General features: G+C 36.7%; 1 protein-coding gene across 1 annotated transcript in view; it reads right to left on the bottom strand.

Moving 5' to 3' along the window:
• pkd1a (polycystic kidney disease 1a) overlaps positions 1-4,622 on the bottom strand; it is a 116,059-nt gene extending 111,437 nt beyond the window's left edge. The window contains exon 1 of the mRNA XM_073842544.1: positions 3,784-4,622. Within this exon, the coding sequence (XP_073698645.1) occupies positions 3,784-4,052 (269 nt within the window). The 5' untranslated portion in view covers positions 4,053-4,622. The remainder of the gene's footprint in view (positions 1-3,783) is intronic.
• Positions 4,623-21,868: the final 17,246 nt, after the last annotated feature.

Here is a 21,868-nt window from a genome sequence, read left to right as displayed (position 1 = left end):
CCACTAAAACCCATGAAGACCTCCACACATCAGACCATGAAACATCACTGCAGCTGAGGAAGACATAAAGTCTGGTTTTGTTGTCACACTGCTGTTCTCTTCCCACAGATGAAGCTACTTAAGCACAATTACATCACTGCTGAGTCAATCATGGTTCCTATTAAACACGAGCGAATCAGTGAATCACTGCATGAGCAGAAACAAAAGAGAAAGTGTAGCAGCTCCAGACCATCTACCAGTTTACTGTAAACAACGAAGTGGAACGAAGAAGCGGATGGAAGGGGAAAAACGGCGATCCTGCGCACAGCAGCTGTGAACTTGAGAGACGCGGCGCGCTGCCAGAACGCGCTCCAGCTAAATATCCTGCGCTGCGTGTGCGCGCGTGTGTGTGTGCAAGCGCGGTGCCGCTGCCATGACGACAGGTTTTTAAATGTAATTACTTTACAAAAAAGTAAAAGTTACCTTCTATCTCGGGCTTACAGACGCTTAAATATGAAAGATCATGGGCGGCCGCGGCGGCTAAAAGAGAAGGAAGGAGTGAGGTCAAATGATTTAAAACTTTCTATAAGCCTTAAAGCTCTTAAGACGCCGCGTCTGTGCTCGTCTCCGTGACCTACGGCGAATGTCTCTGGAGATTGCAGTGTGATCGGCAGCTCAGAATCCCAAGACTTACTAACTTTATCCTACTTTTAGCATCTAAAGACATAAAAGCACCAGAGGAGCTCCTGTATGTTTGTAAAAGTTCGGCTGGATGAAACTCGTTTTTCATTTCAATCAATCTTTTCGTCCATATTTTAAAATATCCACTTCAAAAAACAAACAAGCCAAAAAAAAAAAAAATGCTTGCCTTCCATTTAGTAACCACTAAATCTTTTTCTTTAATGCGAAGTAAGCTTATGGGTGAGACTTCCGGTTTATTAGCAGCTTCAGCGATATTCGAATGTAAATAACAGCATGGATTGCATGGTTAATGCATTACTAAATACGTTGTTCTGCTAATTTAAGCTGTATAAACCATTGAAAAAATGTGTGAAAGCTGCTAAACCATATAGAGAAGGACTTAAGGTGCGTTCACACCGGACACGACTTGCTATTCGCGTGTAGTTCGACGCTTGAACATTTTAGCTTACTCGCTTCATTCGCGTGTGAAATTTACTTCACAACAGACGCGAATTTGCGTCATGGGAGGGGCGTCTGCCACTCATCAGCGGTAAAGTAGTTGTAAAATAGGTGAATGAGCTCAATTTGCCAGCTTTAGCTTGCCTGTAGTCTCAATATGTGTGTGTGTGTATATATATATGTAGGTCAAATTGAGTAAAGAGCGTTTTTTAAAATTTACCAGATTGTCCGACCTCTTCACTCACTTTCTTCCAAGCAAGATCCTTTTTATTCCTGTTTCTATAAAAGTACAAAGGTGTATCATACAGCTCCGAGCTCCACAGACAGCAACGGTGATTTTGTCCTCCATTGTTGTTTCGGATTTCTGCCTCCGTCACTTCTAGAGCAAGCTCCTGATTGGTTAACGCGGCGCAAATTTTTGCCAAAGTTCAGATTTTTGAACTCGCGTGAATGGCGCGACAAATGCTTGAAACGCTCAATGCGTGCCGCTTCATTCGCGCTATTCGCACATTTCGCACTGCAGGATGGCTATTCGAGTCTTTGCATTGACTTAACATGTAAATCACTCGTGCTTGCCGCTTCATTCGCGTCCGGTGTGAACGCACCATTAGTAAGCAGGAAAGGGCACAATATTTTGACAAACTAAATTTAATAGGTGGTAAAGATACGTATGAGCTGTTTTAATTAAGATATTAGCCTAATATTTCACCTACCTGACTGGAAATGATAAAAACTTACTCAAATGTTGTCAAGATTCTTGCCCTGGAAATCCTGGTTCAGTTTGGCCACAAACGCCTTTTGTTTCTCAGACAGTTTTTTGCACTATTCTCTTTGATTTGTGATCAGTTTTGGCAGTTTATAGTATTACAGATGTTTTTCCGGTCTGACCAATTAGCACAGCCCAAAACTTAACAATAATTTACCATTTTCATCAACAATAATTGGCCGAGTTACGTTTGGTTCAGTGTTTACGTTCAGTGCTGCCAATATGGCCGATTAATCACGCGTTGTGAAAATACTCTATAGGGAAATAATGAAAAGAATAACAGCGTGCAATAAACAGTAACTGTTTGCATGACAAACCAGTGTGTTCATAATTAAGATAATACATTAAAATCATATGGTTAGACACCAATATGCCATAACAAGCAGCAAAACCAGCTGTTTTGTATAGTTAAAAATAGCTTGATGTGAAGAGACAAGAAGGCAGACCTGAAGTTTTAAAACTGTATAACAACAATGCAAAAATGTTAAACTCCAATCATCCATAAATTATGTTCATAAACTTTAATGAATAAAATACTGCTGCATTAGCATGAGTTCTTGCAGTCATAAAGCATTGGTTATTAGAGTTATATGAGACAGTAAGATTTCAAAAGCCCAGTTGCACAAATGCTTGTTTCAATATCATTTCAATATCACCATATTTGGTCCTTCTGTTCATTCTGTGTGTGTTCAGTGAACTGTATCTTTTATTTCCATGGGCAATAATGGCAGAAAAACCAATAACTTTTTTTTAGCCAAGACTTCATGCTTTGTGTCTACAGAAATTGACTTCCAGAAACAAACAGCCTGAGAAATATTCACATGCAAGAACAAGCAAATGTGACCTATAGTATTATAATTATTGTCAATTTTACAACAGTTGCCTGTTGAAAGATTTTGGTCTTTAACTTTATGCCCTAAAAAAAAAAAAAGAGTTTGAAGTATCACATCTGATCTTTCTGCATATACATCTGCAGCCTATGTGAATGGATAACACACGCTGGAGCTCGAGCGCCACAGAAGCGAGAGTAAAGAACACAGTGTTCTCGACGTAAGGACGCGCAGCAGAGCCAACCTGCACAAACTCTTTATGCATCTACTGGTGCACAAGTTGCGTGCATGTGTTAAATCGATAGGCATAAACCTATGCAGCTATTTTGACCTGTTCTTGTGTTGATTTGTTTATCTCCACTTCGAGAAAGCTGAAGTACTCACAGTCTGAGATGAAGACTGCACCATAGAGTTCAGTTGGAAAATGGAAAATGAGTTATAGTAATAAGAACGGATTGTTTTGGGTTTTTTGCAGATCAGAAATGTCTAGGTGGTGTAACTCTACAGTGTATAAAAAGAGAGGAGGGGGAGGGTCTTTTATAAAAAAAGACTATAGTCTGCAGAAATGGTTTTAGAACTAATAATGTTTTTAAGATATAAAATGACTTAGAATAATCAGATTTGACAAACTTTTGGTCGCCAAAACAAAGTTAGACATAAGCAGGAAGCCATTTTGTTGTCATGTGACAAAACCACAAAATAGATGGTTTTCAAGTCACATATCCCTTCATCATGACTAAAATATCATAATACTAGATGGTTACACCAGTTGACATTTAGAGTCACTTCATCTGAATATTTGTAGAATAGAAAAAAAAAAAAAATAAAAAAAAAATTCTTAGATTTTGGCGCTTCTGTTTTAAACCAGACTTTTAAAAGATTCCTCTTTCCCCATCCCAGACATCCTCCGTTATGATTGATTGACACATAAACAGTGGCAGTCTGGAGTATTACACCAGGCATCAGGCAACATTCTCCACCCGTCAGATCACAACAAACACCCGCATCATCATCACCCACAAACCCGACCGGGGCTTTTCGGCGAGTGGCGGACGGACGGTAACTTACAGAGTGTGCGTGTCGGTCGGTAGGTCGGACGCCGCTGGGGCCTGATCCAGTCCGATGTTGGAACAATTAACCACGCACGAGTTTTGCGGTCCCACCGTCGTGCACGAGCAGTTACCCGGACACGGGCTGCACGCTCTCCCGTCTGCCGTGCCACCCGAGCGCGCCTCGAGGCAGCAGAGTGCAAAGAGCAGACTGGAAAATAATCCAAACTTTGGGAGACAGACGCCATGTTTTCGCTTAAACACAATCTGTCCATTTCTACAAGGCATAGCTCACTCGCATCTCATCGCCCCTTCTGTTGGTGAAGTTTTCCTCGGGACGCGGGGAGGAAAGTTCACTCTTATCGCAGTTTTTCCATAAGAGAAACGCGTACAAAGCAAGAAAGCGTCGGAAATCGCGTTTTCCCCCAACTTCGATGACGTCCCCCCTCTATTCCTCCGTTAACGGAACTAGATTCACTTCTTCTCCAGAGGAGGGGAAAAAAACTCTGGATTCTGCTCTGCCAGAAGTTCCTGAAGAACTTCCTCTCGTTCTCACATCCTGCAGTGCCGCGGCTCTCCACTGGATGAGGCTTCGTCTTGCAAAACACAAGCTACTGATTATTACAACCCAATGCATTGCCATAGCTTGATGTTTTAGACTTTTAATTGACTTTATTTAATTATGGCACAACTTTTCTACTACGCGGCTCATTTTACTGTCAATTTACCATCTGGCACACGTAAATGCATTGGATGATATAAAGGCAAGTGGTATAAAAAGAAACACCATCCACATATTGTTCACTAGGTGCTGAGCTTTAAAAATGTGACATTAAAACGTGGTATTAAAAATGTATTAAAAAATGTTGCAGTTGTTTCTTTTTCCCCCTTTCTACTGTTGGAATATTTGAAATAAAGCATTTTAAGCAGTATTATTTTGACTGAATTGGTGATGTCTTCAATAGCACTGTCCATTAGTAAGATTTAATTTGCAATAAGCGCAGTTCCTTAATAACATCATGGTACATAAAAATGGCATTATTTTAGGCGGGAAAACAACAGCATTAACATCATCTTATAAAATCATTTTATATTTACAACATGTAATTTTAGAGCTGCCAAAATAAATATGTACAGCAAATATGTTTAACAGATTTTTTTTTTTTTACTAAATTTACTATTTTGTTTTACTTCCTAAAGACTGGTTAGATCCTATAATTGCTTTTTCTTTTTCATCTTTAAAAAAAATAAACAAAAATTTTTAACTAAGTGCTAAACTCATGTACACTGCAACTTAATTAATAGTAAATATTTTCCAGATAACGGTTTGTTTAAGTATAATGGCAATGTAAAAGCCAATTATTCATTTTTGGAAACAATAACTTGATTTAGTTCTCTAAAGTTAACATTTTAAGACATTTACGACATTTAATATTTTCCTCACACAATAAAGATTGATTTAAACACATAAAGATATCCAACTGCCTTTATATTTAGCTCCAAAAAGTTTGAAAACCCTCACCCTAAAACATTCAGTCTGATTAAATGACAGACATCAGTACGATAATATCAACATTTCAACAGATTGTTAAATAAATGTAAAAACAAAGATGACGACCTCTTTAAGCAATGCTAATTTTATTTCCACATTTCCATGCTGTTCATTTTCTTGCCGCTGTATAAATAATCAAGTCATAATTAATCAAGCTGAGCTTGACCAGGGCATTTCTGAGAGTCTGATATTCCCTTTTATAGGAATACTCTTTAAAATTACAACACAAGCATATTCATTTTTTAAAGAAGGTTCAGAAGGTAGTGCAGAAATGATCCTGAAATAACTCTGCATACATGAATAAACTATAGGCTTTCTTTCTTATCTCTTCCTCAGAGAAATCTACCAGATATGGCTAATTCATCATTCATGCACATTGTTTTGCACTAACCAGAAGAAATTTGATCTCTGGCAGAACATGGATGAATTATTCAGGTCTTGACAGGGTGTGTTGTGTATTTAAACTCTAGGGGGAGCCGTAGAAGAAGTCTGAGATCTTCAGATCATCTGTATTAGTGCTGTGTGGACCCAAACCCAAACCCAAAGATGCAAATAAATATCCAAGACTTGAGAAGACAAGTCATTAAAAACACACATGGCCAAAGTTTCAGGAGTGACAACTTTGGGAGTGAATCCCCTAAATTATCATTTCATGTGTGTGTACGGGTTACGGAGCAGATCTCACTCTCGAAACTGCAATGATGGACACTGACCATTATAACCATGGCAATGTCCTATTGGCCGCTATTTGTGACCAAAGTAATACTGTAACAGCAACCAAAATTTAAGTTCTGTGATTTTAACTAGACCACTGTCCTTTGGAAGGCTGCTTCGCAGAACATGCTTTTAATGGGTTGATATGTCTACATATTATAAGTTATGTATATTATTGGACGTGTTGTTTGGGATCAGCTCATGAAGGGATCATTTTTATAGATGGAGGCAGGCTGTTATGTTGCGATGTTTCGGTATGTCTTATTTTCAAGATAACACATTTAGATTTTAGTGTTTTATCCATCTTGTTTTTCCTGTAAGAGTCGTCCATTTGTAAATTTAATAGGTCTGGCTTACAGTGTCATTCACTTCCAGCTATTTTTAGCAGTACAAAACAACTCGTTTTGCTGCTTGGTATTGCAAACTGGTGAGTCTTACCATCTCCACGTAAAACTGATTGTGCAGACCAAACCGTAAGTCATAGAGACTTGAAACTTGGAGGGATGGTAGTACTCACATCACCTACAATGTGAACAAGGCTTGCCCCAATTGGCCTGATGGGGGTGCTACAGCGATCAAAAGCATGAAATCGCTCATAACTCCTAAACCATCAGTTGCAGGCTCAAGTGTCTTATGTCATCGAAATTTTTGGGTATTTCACTTTTTTTTTTTGCAAAGTAGTCCTAGTTTTTTTCCAATCAATCAGAACCAAACCAATGCAGAAAGATTCTCTGGATAATTATCAAAAAAAGTTTAACTTTCGCCTCACCATCGCAAAAGGGGACCCCAAAAAGTTTGAAAGGGGCAGGCCGACTTTTAATAAAATGCCTTTAACTCCTGAACAGAATGAGAGCACTTATGTAAGAGCTCAATCTGAGGTCACAGTGGAAAAATAGCTGAGCCTGGCCACTAAAAAAACATAAAAATGGATATAACTACGCAACCATGTGTCCATTCAACATGAAAATCGGTGTGCACAGTCTTAGTCCGTGCCACAGGTGCCACGAGTGTTTACAAGGACATTTGCTAACTCAAAAAACAGGGCCGCCATTGGCCAACAAAGTTTGAGCAGCTGTTTTAGACAAGGTTAACGGAGGCCGATCGGAACGAAACTTGGTGGGCCTGTTCAGCTCATGGCCCCAAAGCTCTGGAAAAAAATTGAAAGAAGTCAGCCACTGGAGGGGACGATATCACATTTTTTGTTTTTTGTACATATGCATGATATTTGTATCAAACGGAACTCATTCTGGACAACTGCCTGCAGAACCACTGCTGTCAATCAAATCATTTGTTAAATGGTTGAGAAGATGTCAAAAATCAACTTTTGCGAACTAGTCCTAGGTTTTTTGCTTAATCTGGGAGGAAAAAAACACTGTAATACAATTCTCTGGACTGTCTGGGTCAATTATTAAATAAAAAAGTGAAATTTACCCTTCAGAAAGCTGTAACTGAGTTGTTTAGAAAAGGGGCATGTCCATATTTACCGAAAATCCTATAAAACCTAAAGGAAAACTTAAAATTTGAAACCTGCTGAGCACATACGACAAGTGATTCTAAACAAGCATGCAAAGTTTTAAGTGGATCGGACCACAGCTGGTGTTATAAAAGTCATAAACATTAAAAAAACATGATATTTCTATAGTAAATTATCTGAATTTGCCAAAAATGGCTTTTAAATTATTTATTAAGGTGGGTACAGTCTTGCAAAATAATATGTAATGTATTTTTCCTTATATGCTTGTTACACAGCGGCTAATGAACCGGAAGTCTCACACATTGGCAGAAAAAGGCTTACTTCCGTGTTTGTTTTTTTATGTCAAGATCTATTGTCACTACCTGAATTTTTGAAAATCAATTCAATTGTAGAATGTGGTTGTCTCTCCCTTAAATAACTGAACTGTGTGTGTACAGAACATTCTAGAGCACTAAAAGGTGAACTGACTACCAAATTTATAATAATAAAGAGATTTTATACCCAACCTGAGAAGTTCATTGATGGGATACAGGACGTTTCCATTCGTCTGTCCGTCTCTTCTCCCACCTGCTTTGTTTATTAAATTAACCTTTCTTTATTATGTTGCTGTGTTCATTTTGAGCCGTGTGCTCTGCCAGTCTTCACGTCAGCAGCAGGTGAATGTTGAGGTAGTTTGTTTGTGTTTATAAGGATATTTGTGTACTCGTTTGTACTTACATGTGTCTTTGAACAACCTGAAACGTTTTCTTTTATCCAGCTGTGCCGTGTTTTGCAGGAGCCACACAAATCAGTGGCACAAAGATTTCCATTTCAAATAAATGCTGTTCTTTTGAACATCCTGTTCATCAAAGAATCCTGACAAAATAAACATATCTCAGTTTTTACCAAAATATGAAGCAACATTGACAATAATCAGAAATGTTTCTTGAGCAGCAAATCTGTATATTAGAATGATTTCTGAAGGATCATGTGACATTGAAGACTGCAGTAATGAAGCCAAAATTTTGCTTTGATCACAGGAATAAATTACATTTAAAACATTTAAATAGAAAACAGTTATTGTAATAATATTTCACAATATTATGGTTTTTACTGTATTTTCACAACTTACCAAGTACATTGCCTAAGTATATATACCCTTATAACTCAGTACTTAGTTGAAGCAACTTATAGCCTTTAAGTCTTTTGGGTATGATGCAACAAGATTTGCACATCAACATTTGGAAATTATTTGCCATTCTTCACCTCTCAAGCTCTGTCAGCTTGGATGGAGTCTGGCAGACATTTTCAGGGTTTTCCAGAAAAGTTTGATTGGGTTCAAGCCCGGACTCTGGCAGGGCCACTCAAGGACATTCACAGAGTTGTCTATAAGCCACTCTTGCTGTGTGCTTAGGGTCATTGTCCTTTTGGAAGGTGAACCTTCTGCACAGTCTGAGGTTCTGAATGCTCTGGACTGGGTTTTCATTAAGGCTATATCAATGTCTTCATGTCTTCACTAATTCAATTCAAGTTTATTTGTATAGCGCTTTTCACAATACAAATCGTTGCAAAGCAGCTGTACAAAAGTTTAGGCTACTACAATATATTTAGTAGCTTATTAGTGGTGAACACTGTATGTTAAGTCGATGTACATATGATATAAATGTTAAAATCAGTAACTGTGTAATCAAACAGATGATGAACACTAATTGCAATTATTATGTGCTGTAATCAAACTTGTAGGAAAATTATGTAGTGCTGTATGTTGTTTCAAGGCTGGCATCATCTGCGGTCCTCTGAGGGGTTGGCATCATCTCTTCTTCTGAATCCAGACTGAATCTTGTGTAAATCCTAGCAGAGACAGAGAAACAAATAGAGAAATAATTAGCGTAGCTGCTGTTCCAACTTCCAACCAAACAAAAATGATGTGTTTAGCCAAAGCTGAAGAATATTAATGTGCATTTGATCAGATGTAACTGAAGCACAACGTTATGAGATACATTATGCGAATGCTTGGCTAAAGAGATGAGTCTTTAATCTAGATTTAAACATAGAGAGTGTGTCTGAACCCCGAACGTTATCAGGAAGGCTATTCCAGAGTTTGTGAGCCAAATGAGAAAAGGCTCTCCCTCCTTTAGTGGACTTTGCTATCCTAGGTACTACTAAAAGTCCAGAGTTTTGCGACCTTAGGGAGCGTGAGGGATTGTAGCGTAGTAGGAGACTAGTTAGGTATGCAGGAGCTAAACCATTAAGGGCCTTATAGGTAAGAAGTAGTATTTTGTAAGTGATACGGAACCTAATAGGTAGCCAGTGCAGAGACTGTAAAATTGGGGTAATATGATCATATTTTCTTGACCTGGTAAGGACTCTAGCAGCTGCATTTTGGACTACCTGTAGCTTATTTATTGAAGAAGCAGGACAACCACCTAGTAGTGCATTACAATAGTCCTGTCTAGACGTCATGAATGCATGGACTAACTTTTTTTCATCAGAAACAGGTAACATGTTCCGTAGCTTAGCAATGTTTCTAAGATTGGAAGAATGCTGTTTTTGTAACACAGGAAATATGATTTTCAAAAGACAGGTTGCTGTCTAATATAACACCCAGATTTTTGACTGTTGAGGAAATAACCGTACATCCGTCTAGTTGCAAGTTGCAGTTTAAGAGATTCTGCGTACTGTTTTTTGGTCCAATAAATAATATCTCAGTCTTATCTGAATTTAATAGTAGAAAATTATTGGTCATCCAGTCTTTTACATTTTTAACACACTCTGTTAACTTTGCTAAGTTAGAAGTTTCATCTGGTCTTGTTGAAATATATAGTTGAGTATCATCAGCATAACAATGGAAACTAATCCCATATTTCCTAATAATATTACCGAGGGGTAACATGTAAATTGAAAATAGTAGAGGACCTAGGACAGATCCTTGTGGCACTCCATACTTAACTGGTGATAACTGCGATGACTCCCCGTTTAAATAAATGAGAGGATTGAGTTTGACCACACCGCCATAAAGCCCAGATCGGTGGAGTGTTGCAGTGATGTTTGTCCTTAGGTTTCTCCCATCTGCATATATGATGACGGAGCTCAACTAGAGTGACCATCAGTTCTTGGTCACCAGTCTAGACAAGGCCCTTCTCCATCAATTGCTCATTTTGGCAAGAGTCCTGGCTGTGCCAAACTTCTTCCATTTGAGAACTGAGCCACTGTGCTCTTGGGAACCTTCAGGGCAGCAATAATTTTTTGTAGCCTTCTCCAGACCTGTGCCTCGATACAATCCTGTCTCTGAGCTCTTCATAGGCAGTTCCTTTGACTTCATGGCTTGGTTTTCACTCTGATATGCATTGTCAGTTGTGAGGCGTTATATAACGAGGCATGTGCCTTTCCAAATCATGTCCAATCAATTCATTGCATTCAATGCATTCAGAGTTTTTACTCTGTCATTATGAGGTACGGAGTGTAGATTAATGAGTGAAAAATGTATTTAAACAATTGTAGTATCAGGCTGCAACATAACAAAATTGGAAAAAGTGAAGGGGTTCTGAATACTTTCTGAATGCACTGTATATACTGTGAGTGTGTTTGTATATATAACTTCAAAGTGAAAGCTTATAACAGAACCTACACTTAAAAGTGCTCTTTTCTTTCCTTCCTGGACAACCAACCAATCACAGTCTTCAAAAGGCTGTGTCATAGCTAGATAAAAGGCCTCCTCACAAAGATAAAAGTTTTTGTCTTTTCCTCACTCAGAGTTGCTCTTAGGCCCCGTTTACACGAAGGGAAAACGCAGATATTTCCCTGCGGTTTGGCCTCTCATTTACACGAAAACCCCGTTTTTATCACAGAAAACGATTATTTCTAAAAACTCCGGCCAAAGTGGATAAATTAGAAAACGCCGTTTTCACGTTGTAGTGTGGACTGTGAAAACGGAGGCTTTTGAAAACGATGACGCATATTTATAGTCATGTGACGCATATTGTACCAATAGATATCTATGTTTACACCAGTAATTGTGCCTGTGCTATTCACACACTGCTGCTAAAGAGATTTACCTTGTACACTCTTCAAATTACAGTCCTAAAATGATGACGGAAAATTTACTCACAGTTGCTGTCCTGCAAAACATGACGACAACTGCTTTTCAGATAAAATATGAATGAGCGTGATATATAGACGCGTCAGTGGATAATGAGATATTTCCGTAAATTATCCCGCCAGAAGAATTGCGTGAAAACTTATTACGTCTGTATAAGTTTGGAGGCTTTACGCATGCGCAGTAAGGCGAATTTGCTGTTTTCCTACGTTTCAGTGTGGATGAGAAACTTTTGGAAAACGCTTGGAAACGCTAGTGTGGACGGAGAGCGTTTTAAAATGAAAACTCCGTTTTCAAATGTATCCGGATTAATGTAAACGTAGCCTTAGACTGGCCCTGAATCACTCTTAAGCTAAAACTCCTACGTAGACATTTATTAGCTAAATTAGGAGCTTTCTGAGAGGTGTCAGAGTTCTACCACAGCAAGATCCACCAACCACGCCCCCTGAAGACACACACACACGTTCACTGTCACCTGAGTACTAATTACTCACCTGCATCCAATCAGCTCCCCTATATATACCCGGACAGATTCATTCCTCGTTGTCTGATCTACCGATCACACCCCTGCATGCTCTTCCTGTGGACTCTATGGTTTCCTGGTTCCATAGTTGGAATTACTTACCTGAACGCTGGACATCTCAGATAAGAACTCTTACCTCAATACCTGCTTCAATATACTTACCAAACCTCTTAATAAACTTACCTTTTGTCTTATACATTCACCTCCGTCTCTGCCTCCCTCTGTGCTGTGACAAGAGGAAGCTTTAAGAAAACGACCCTTATCTTAATCAAATGATTATCAATACGCAATCAGTTTGGAGTGATTTGAAACAGTGTTGGGACCCAAATGGATTTTAAATGGGTTTTTAAAATCATTACAAGCAATGTCAAAATTCGAAAGTGAGTGGCTCTTTTAATTTGATCTGATTTGGGCTTGAAATGGAAAAAAGTCACAAGTTTGAATCTATCAGAGCAGTTCCAGCTTAAATTACTTACTTAACTGATTTGGTTCATCCGTTCCTCTTTTTGCAATCTTTTACATCTTTTGTGTTTACACGACACTGTCAGTACTACTACTGCTTTAGCTCGATAGTTTTATGACATTAACTGAAATGAGCAAAACAGGTTTTTTAATTGTGTAAAAAAAGTGTGCTTATTAAACAAAAATTAAACACCTATTTCATAGATCCATTGTCTTTCAGTAATTCAAGCACTTTTCAAGCACCTCTTCGTGAATATTGCCATTTTCAAAGTCAAGTACTTGAAGCACTTTAAGCACCTTGTACGAACCCTGATTGTTATTATTATTATTTTTTGATGAAATACTGTAATGTATTTAAAGATGCAATCTTTCACTTCAGTCATAAGAGTTGTATTTCATCATCAATAAGCACACAAATTCACATTCATGATCATGAATTCATCTTTCATTCATCAGTTTTTAAACTATTTAAATTTAAAGGCATCAAAACATACAGCTGAAGCAAAAGAAGTAATGCAGTATCTCATTTTCTCACATCTCAGGTAGACTCTACTGAGCATGTGCTGAGTAACTGCCAACACTAGCTTGACTATGATTGAAGAAATTGCAGTCTCTGATTGCGTATGATTCATATACCGTGGCATTTACATGCTAGTCCAAGGAATACACTGCAATCACGAACAAGTCCAAGCGCATGCATGCTACTTTTGCATGTGATCTGTCATTATGTGTCGTGAGGAGGAGCCATCAGACCCTCTTAAACCCTAAACATCAGCCTATTCATTTCAGCCGAGATTGCGTTCATTGAGAAGATCATCTGCACACCTTTACAGGGCTCGAAATTAACTTTTTTTTACTTGGTAGCACTGGTGCTCCCAACTTCAAAAAGTTAGGAGCACCAAAAAAATTAAAATATCTTTATAGTGATGCGCCAATCTTGATTCTTCATGGCTGATTCTGATTGCCGATGTTTTACAAGCAAATTGTCTGATTCTGAAAGCCTTTTTAAGCAAGGGACAAGATTGAATGAAAATATGAGTACATGAACAAAATGTTTATTTTTAATGCAGCCATTTAAATTAGAAGCAACCACTGCATTTTTAAACAATCTACAGTATAAATAACAAAAAAAATAAATTACATGGTTCTTTCTTAGTCGTGTAGACAATAAATTCAGCCATAATCAAAGTAGGCTACTCTTTCAATATTCAAAGTGCAAATAGAGACCGATTTTTTTTTTTCAAGCATGATACAGAGACAACTACACAACGTATAATAGCCCACATACTAATAACAGCCTAGATATTTTATGTAGCCTAATTTGCGCGATTAAGGAGTCACTCTCTAAACGTGGGGTTTTAAAATTGCTTTTGAATGCGTGTGCGCGTTTTATACTTCTGGTTTCGTTTTTATGATTGCGCGAAACTCTCAGCAGCGCTGAGCATGCATTCTACAGTACAAGAGATTACTTTAACAAACCATTTGAAAGTGGAAGAACACAAACAAGATTTTGAAAAGCGTGTCTCCAGTGGAAATTACGCCCTTGCGTGAGTGGAACTCTGCCATCCAGTTATCATTTGATGTGCATGTTTGCCGCGTTGTACAGTATATATTGAGACTGAGGCGCCAGAATTGTATCTTACAGAATATGCGCTGTAGCACAAAATTTCAAAAGCAGATTGTGGAGGCATTTTAACTGTCCACAGTCAAAAATCGTAATAACACACACATCTAACTGCAATGCATTTTTGTGAAAATTCGGAACAGAGTTTGGTTGAGAGAAAAAAAACGTCCGGTTCCTATTTCAGTGGAGCGCAGTGTCTGTGACGGAGTTATTGACGGCTAATATCTCAAATCTGCATTAAATGTAATAATGTAAAGATGGAGTTTAAATGGTTATGTAATGTTGGAAAGAGCGGCGAACCTGTCACTCCAAAACGGTCGCAATTTCAAGCCCTGCTTTACAATTCACTGATTTGGGATCATTGGGATGAACCCAACACTGACCTCAGGTAAAGAACTCAGTAAAGTGACATAAAAGATACCATGGAGTGTGTTGAGAGCAGTCAAGCTGGAGGAGGGGAAATGATCTGTGATGTATGTAAGAGCTGCAGTGGTCTCATATTCTCACCAGTAGAAATTTCACATCAAATTGGCACCACTTGCTGTTCTCTGTGAAAGCACTGGTCTCTTTGAAAGCACTGGCATTCATGTGAAATTTCAAAACTTTGATTTTGGAGCAGAAAGCTCATATTAGATCTGACAGAACACTTGGAAATGGAAAGTCACGCTTCCTAATTTTTGCAAATTACTGCTTGCCAGGCTCCAAATAAGATTGAAATTGAGTGAATAAGACAGTTACTCGCTATTAGACTGGAACATTATCAGAAACAGCAACATAATTAATACATTTTGAATTAATTTATTGAATTTTTATCTGGTGTAAGTTGCATCAATGAGTGTCACGAAACAACTTTTACATCACTTGAAAATGTAATCAAAGTTTTAAATACCTTCTACAATGATATTTTGAAATCACTGATGTACTATCACAGCTTTTGTTAATAATTAGATTTTTAAAAATATATATTTTCTGTTATACAGTTTTTATTATGTTTTATTTTTTTATTTTAATTATTCAGTACTTCAACTCATTCAAGCTAAACGGAAATGAGAAATGTCTTCAACTTGTTGAAATCAAATAATTAACATTTTTCTTAAGTTGTTCATTTAATCTCAAGTAAAGAAATAATGTTTTTATGGTTTTTAGATCAATAAATATACTTTAATTATTGATATAATTATTCATTAAAAAGTAAAATAATACAAAACAACATTATATAAATATTATAATTTTTATTATATATTAAATTATTATTAAATAATTAGTGATAGGTGCCTAGTGATATGATGTAAGGGTGACAAAATGACTATTGCCATATGACAAATAAATAAATCAAATAGCGCAGTAAAAATAAATAAATAAATAAAATTAATAAAAATAATATAATTTATATATTAAATATTAAATTATTATAAAATAACTTGTGCTAGGTGCCATTTTTACCACTGGCATATGACAAAAATAAATATATAAATAAGTAAACATATATTTCTATTTTATAAAAAGTTAAATAATGCAATAACAAAAATATATATATTTTGAATTTGCCATATGAAATAAATAAACATTTTATTAAATAAAAAGTACATTAATATAACAACCAAAATTAAATAAATAAAGATAATATAAAATATAATTGAATAGACTGTATTTATTTTGGCTATACAGCACACACAGCTGGAAGTTTATACCGGCTGAAACAAAGCAAAATGTTTTCTGGCCTGGCAGACTGTGTGTGCAGCCTATTTCTATGCTAAAAGGACAGTTCTGCAAATGAATGATTCCGTAAAATTCAATCTTCAGCTGGGTCAAAGTTATATTAAACATATTTCAGCACAGATTTGATTGGATTTTCTGACTCAGAAATATTTCATTTGTAAATATAATACCAAGAGCAGCCCAAACTGTCCATATCAATTTAGTTTTTCATTAATGTTCTTGTCTGATCATACCAGCGTGTCCTCTAATTGCATATATTTGCGCTTGAGAACATTACCGAAGAAATGTCTTGAGATCAAACCTCAAAGCAACGATATAAAATGTAATTTCACTGCGTAAATTGAGGTGAAACCATACAATATCATTTGGAAAACAGTCCTAATGCGAGTTTCAGCTATATTCTATCAGTTATGTAAGAGCTGGACCTTTGTTGCCAGTAGTACAGCAAATGGCATTAAAAGGCAGACTGGGAATCATAATAAACTGTATTGAATCTCCTTCCTCTCTGGCCAAATGGAGGTAAACTACATAACCCCCCATAACAGCATGATGTAAAATAAATCACCACAGTGACAGTAGGCAAGCACAAAATACAACAACACAGACAGCATTATTATTAATGGTTCAATGTTATTGTAATGTTGCAGAAATGTTATTTAAATGTTCTGCTTTTCAATTTGAATTCAATTGTGACAGTGATATAACCTCACTTTGGTCGTTTTTATGTCTGCAGCTGAGGAAATTTTCCATGCTAACTGCGATGTAAGTGAATTAGACTGGCGGAGATGCGGAGAGAGATCAACACTAATTTTGTGGAAGATACCACCACCTGTCTCAATGTAAGCTTGATACACTCACAAACTCAATATATGTCTGTGGACAGTATTATGTTCTTCACAAAGGTCACTGCTGAATGTGATTTACAGCAGCAGAAACACCTGCGATCCCCAGACCTCCTTATTAACTCTTCACTTGCCGTCTTCTGCCACGACCTTCTCTCTTTAATCAGTGTTTCAGAAAATAACTTAATCAGTTGCACATTTAGGCTGTAGAATGTTTTATCATTTATTGTATTGAATGTAACGGCTGTGGAAACAAGAAGAAAAGAACCTGAGCCAGAAAAATAATAGGTTCAGTGTGGTCTTTGGCCAGTAGGGGAGGCTATGAGCAGTTGAAAAGGGGTTGAAGGGTATTTGTGATGTTTCTGCTAGTTGTACATGAATCAATATTTGTCTAAGTGACTTCACAACACAAGTTCAGCACAACATGACCAAAAAATAAATAAATAAATTAACACTGTGCATACACTTTTTGCATTACTTTTATAATTGACCCTTGTTAACAAACCAGTCATTATAGGGTAATTTTCTTTTAACTGAGATTTATACATCATCTAAAAGCTGAATAAATAAGCTTTCCATTGATGTATTGTTTTGTTAGGATGGAAAATATTTGGCCGAGATTATTTGAACTATCTGAAAATCTGCAATCTGAGGGTGCAACAAAATCAAAATATTGAGAAAATTGCCTTTAACCTTGACTAAATGAAGTTCTTAGCAGTGCATATTACTAATCAAAAAATAAGTTTTGATATATTTATTATAGGAAATTTACAAAATATTTTCATGGGACAAGATCATTACTTAATATCGTAATGGTTTTTGGCATAAAAGAAAAATCTATAATTTTGACCCATGCAATGCATTTCTGGCTATTGCTACAAATATACCTGTGCTACTTAAGACTGGTTTAAATATAACTACTATATAATTCATATATTGTATATATATGTCATATTTACCTTATATGTTACATATAAAATTAACTAAGATGGGAAAAAAGGTAAATGAAAAAACTCATATTAAACTCATATGTGACCCTGGACCACAAAACCAGTCATAAGGTTAAATTTTACAAAACTGAGATGTATACATCATATGAAAGCTTAATAAATAAGCTTTCTATTGATGTATGGTTTGTTAGGATAGGACAATATTTAGCTGAGATACAACTATTTGAAAATCTGGAATCTGAGGGTGCAAAAAAATCTAAATATTGAGAAAATCACCTTTAAAGTTCTCCGAATTAAGTTCTTAACAATGCATATTACTAATCAAAAATTACATATTGATATATTTATAGTAGGAATTTTACAAAAAATCTTCATGGAACATGATCTTTACTTAATTTCCTAATGATTTTTGGCATAAAAGAAAAATCAATAATTTTGACCCATACAATGTATTTTTGGCTGTTGCTACAAATATACCCCAGCGACTTAAGACTGGTTTTGTGGTCCAGGGTCACATATTAACCAACCAATCTGAACAGTGAGAGTGCGAATTCTTTTGCATATCTATGGTGCATTATCATGCATTTTATATTATTCAGCGCGACCTCAGTTTAGAGATTTGTAGCCTAAAAATACCCTGTGACACTGGAGCAGAATGTGGCCTGTCAGAGCTGTCTAGGAAACACTGATGAATCAGAGAGAAGCTGAAGATTTGCAGGAACACATGTGGATTCTAGTTAATCAATATCTGTAATTATCCCACTGTGTACTTGTCAAGCTGCCTCACACATGAATGAACTCGACTTCAATTGATCTCTGGTCTGTAAGTGTGTGTTTTCTGGATCTTTGGGATTTTCTCAGCAGCAAACACCCCTAACTGTTTTAACATGGACTGTGTGTTTACTGAGAGAGATTGGATTTTGTGACATTTTTAGACTATCCACCAGCAGTACTACTACCTAAAAGCATGTTAATGTTGATGAGCTACTTTAAAAGCAGATTCATTGTGATATTCAGTTTTAATATAGATTATATAAAAGGCAGGTTTTATGCACAAACTTTGGCCAGAATCTCCAAAATGTTATTATGCCAAAATCATACAAAATGCATGTTATTTTTAAAGTAGTATTGACCTGAATATGATATTTCACATAAAATACATTCACGTATAGTCCACAAGAGAAAATAATGTCCAAATGTTTACATAGACTTGATTCCTAAGAATTATTTGGTTTTTCAGCATTTCTGAGTATTTTAACCCTTTCCAACAATTACTGTATGATTTTAAGATTCATCTTTTCACACTGAGGACAACTGAGGGACTCATATGCAACTACTACAAAAGGTTCATTTTTGGAAAGGGTTCAAATACACAAAAATGCTGAAAAACCAAAGAATTTGTGGGACCTTAAGGATTTTTCTGAAGAACAGTAAGCAGTTTAACTGTTCAGGACAAACAGGGCACTCATGAACAACTATCACTAAACAAATAAACAGCTGTGGATCATTCAGGTAACAACACAGTAGTAAGAATCAAGTGTATGTAAACATTTGAACGGGTTAATTTGTATAAATTCAGCTATTATGTTCTCTTGTGGACTATACGTAATCATCTTTTGTGTGAAATATCTTATTCGGGTCAGTACTAAATAACAAACTAACATGCATTTTGTATGACCTCTCTTATTTTGGAAAAATAGCTAACATTTTGCAGATTCTGCAAGGTGTATGTAAACTTTTGACTTCAACTGTATATAACAGGGAAGTATGCAAATTCTTTGCAAAACACTGACCTCATATTTTCATAACTCTCCATAGTACAAAATGATTGACAGACATAACATGCTTTGGAATGATTAGAACAGCATGGGCCACAGTGAGATATTTCTTACAGAATGTCTTATTTCTCTGATATCTGTCAGGTTGCATGAATATATTATAATAGGTACCTTAAAAATGTATTTCCCCCAGTGATGCGGTGATGAAAGACACCATCTGTTTCTACGTGATTAACACCTACAGCGATGTGTTCTGTGTAACTCAACTCCACGCACACCTCAAAGCTCTTTTGTTGTATCTGTTCGCTGTAGAATTACGACAAAATCAACAAGCTGCATGTGAGATATGAGTATAGGAACTCGAGAACAGGAATGAGGTGTCGCCATCAAACCGCCTTAGTACAGATGTCATGTGTGAAGGGAGACACCTGTGAGCCGTAGGCCTCAACTTTGTCTCGCACCTTCTTCTTTAAAGTAACTTTAAGCTTGTTAAAGGCACATCTACCTCCAGGTCATGTCAGGAATGGAAACCTTTCTCAGGTCTCCACATTGGTTGAGCCACTAATTTTAATGGATAAAGCTGCTACAGTCCATGTTTGAGGTGCTATGCTGTTGGCACTCTTGAGAGATGGATAAAATTTCACAAGGCCTGCCTAGAAAAGTTTCAAAAATGAGAAATAAGACATTCTGTTTAGTTATTTTTACGATTTCCTGCATTTTGACATTAATCTTCATCATAATGAGAATCACTGAAAGTAATGGAAAGTCTGTCGCTAAAGTCACTAAAGTAAAAGTCTCAGCAATAAACGTTTGGAAAGAAAATGTGATTATTTGCCGTCAACATGTCCCAAAAATAAGACGTAATTATCCATGTTTGAATACAAGTGTAATTTTGTTTACAGTTCCAAATTGGTGGTTTCACCAAATTATGATTTTCAACTAATCATATATATCTCAACAAATTATACAAATACATTTCTTTTTTGTTTCTCCTTAAATTATTCTATCCCTTAAAGAACACAGAATAAGCATTCAGTTTAGTCATCACAAAAAGGTGCATTATAAAAATTTTGCTTTATCCACCTTTTTCTTTAACACGGAAGTAAGCCTATGGGCGAGACTTCCTGTTCATTATCCACTATAGGGAAATAACGAAGATAATACATTAAAATAATAATGTAAGACACACCAATTTGCAATATCAAGCAGCAAAACGAGCTGTTTTGTACAGCTAGAAATAGCTGAGACCAGAAGCCAGACCCATGGAATTTACAAATAGCCGCGCCCACATTTACTTCAAGTAAAAGATGGATAAAGTCAGTTTTGGATATAATAATAATAAATTATCCAATTCTACTGTTACATTCTGGCAAAAACATCTTAACAATGAGAGGGTTATGTTACGAGGAAGAGGTTTCGAAAGTAGTAGCTACTTACATTTACTTAAAAAAAAATGTAAAATCATTTTGATATTTAAATAAACACGACTGCGGTTACAGTAGATACACCACATTTGCTAAAGAGGATTTTAAAAGCTTCTTACTCCCCATTAAGTGTTCTCATAAGCTTATGAGAAACAGGCCAACATTTTAACCTTTACTCACATAAAATCGTCCGTTATGCTCTGCCAGTTCAAATTATGTTCACCCGCGAACTTTGTTTACATTCAGTCAAACGTGAGGCGCTCAGCGCCATATAAGGTGAAAAAGGAGGAGTTGAAACCGTGCACAAACTTCACTGGCTCTCGGTTCATGTGAAATTTGAATATGCAGAAACAATAATTAGAACTCGCCTCCTTTCAAACTCCTTATAATTGGCAGCATGCAGATATTTTTCAGTCTGAAAAATGTTCGGGTTAAAGAATTATGCAGGATGGTCAGCTGTGACTGGAAAACGCGCATAGTTTGACTGCAGGATTGCAACTACTGTATCTCTCTCTCTCCCTCACTCCCTCACTCTCTCTCTCTCTCCAGGTTTAGCTGGGAGGTTTATCTCGATCTCAGAGTGAATCGGCAGCAGATGCCATCACCTGTCGCGAGGCTGCACACTGGTTCGAGAGCGCGCACGCAAGAAGCTGCGCTGTCCTGTGGCAATTTCAACAGATACTGCTGCTGATAGATTCTAACTGCACAATGTTGTCTAGTGTTTTGTACATTTATATACTCTTCTCATCTCCTTCGAGGGAGACTTCACACCGTCCTGCGTTTTACTGATACATACAGGTAAGAACAATTTACTGTTTAGGACTGAGGTTTTAATTTTTTTTTTATTGAACAAATCATCTAAGTTAAGAAATGTCGTAGTAATAATTGTATATGCGATATGCTTAACTTACTGTAGGACTGTTTTCATTAATGCACTCGTATAGGACCTTGCGCAATATAAGGCATT

Source organism: Garra rufa, chromosome 6 (genome assembly GCF_049309525.1).
Source record: "Garra rufa chromosome 6, GarRuf1.0, whole genome shotgun sequence".
Classification (NCBI taxonomy): domain Eukaryota; kingdom Metazoa; phylum Chordata; class Actinopteri; order Cypriniformes; family Cyprinidae; genus Garra; species Garra rufa.
Note: the sequence above shows the minus strand (reverse complement) of the source record. Positions and strands in the feature narration are given on the sequence as shown.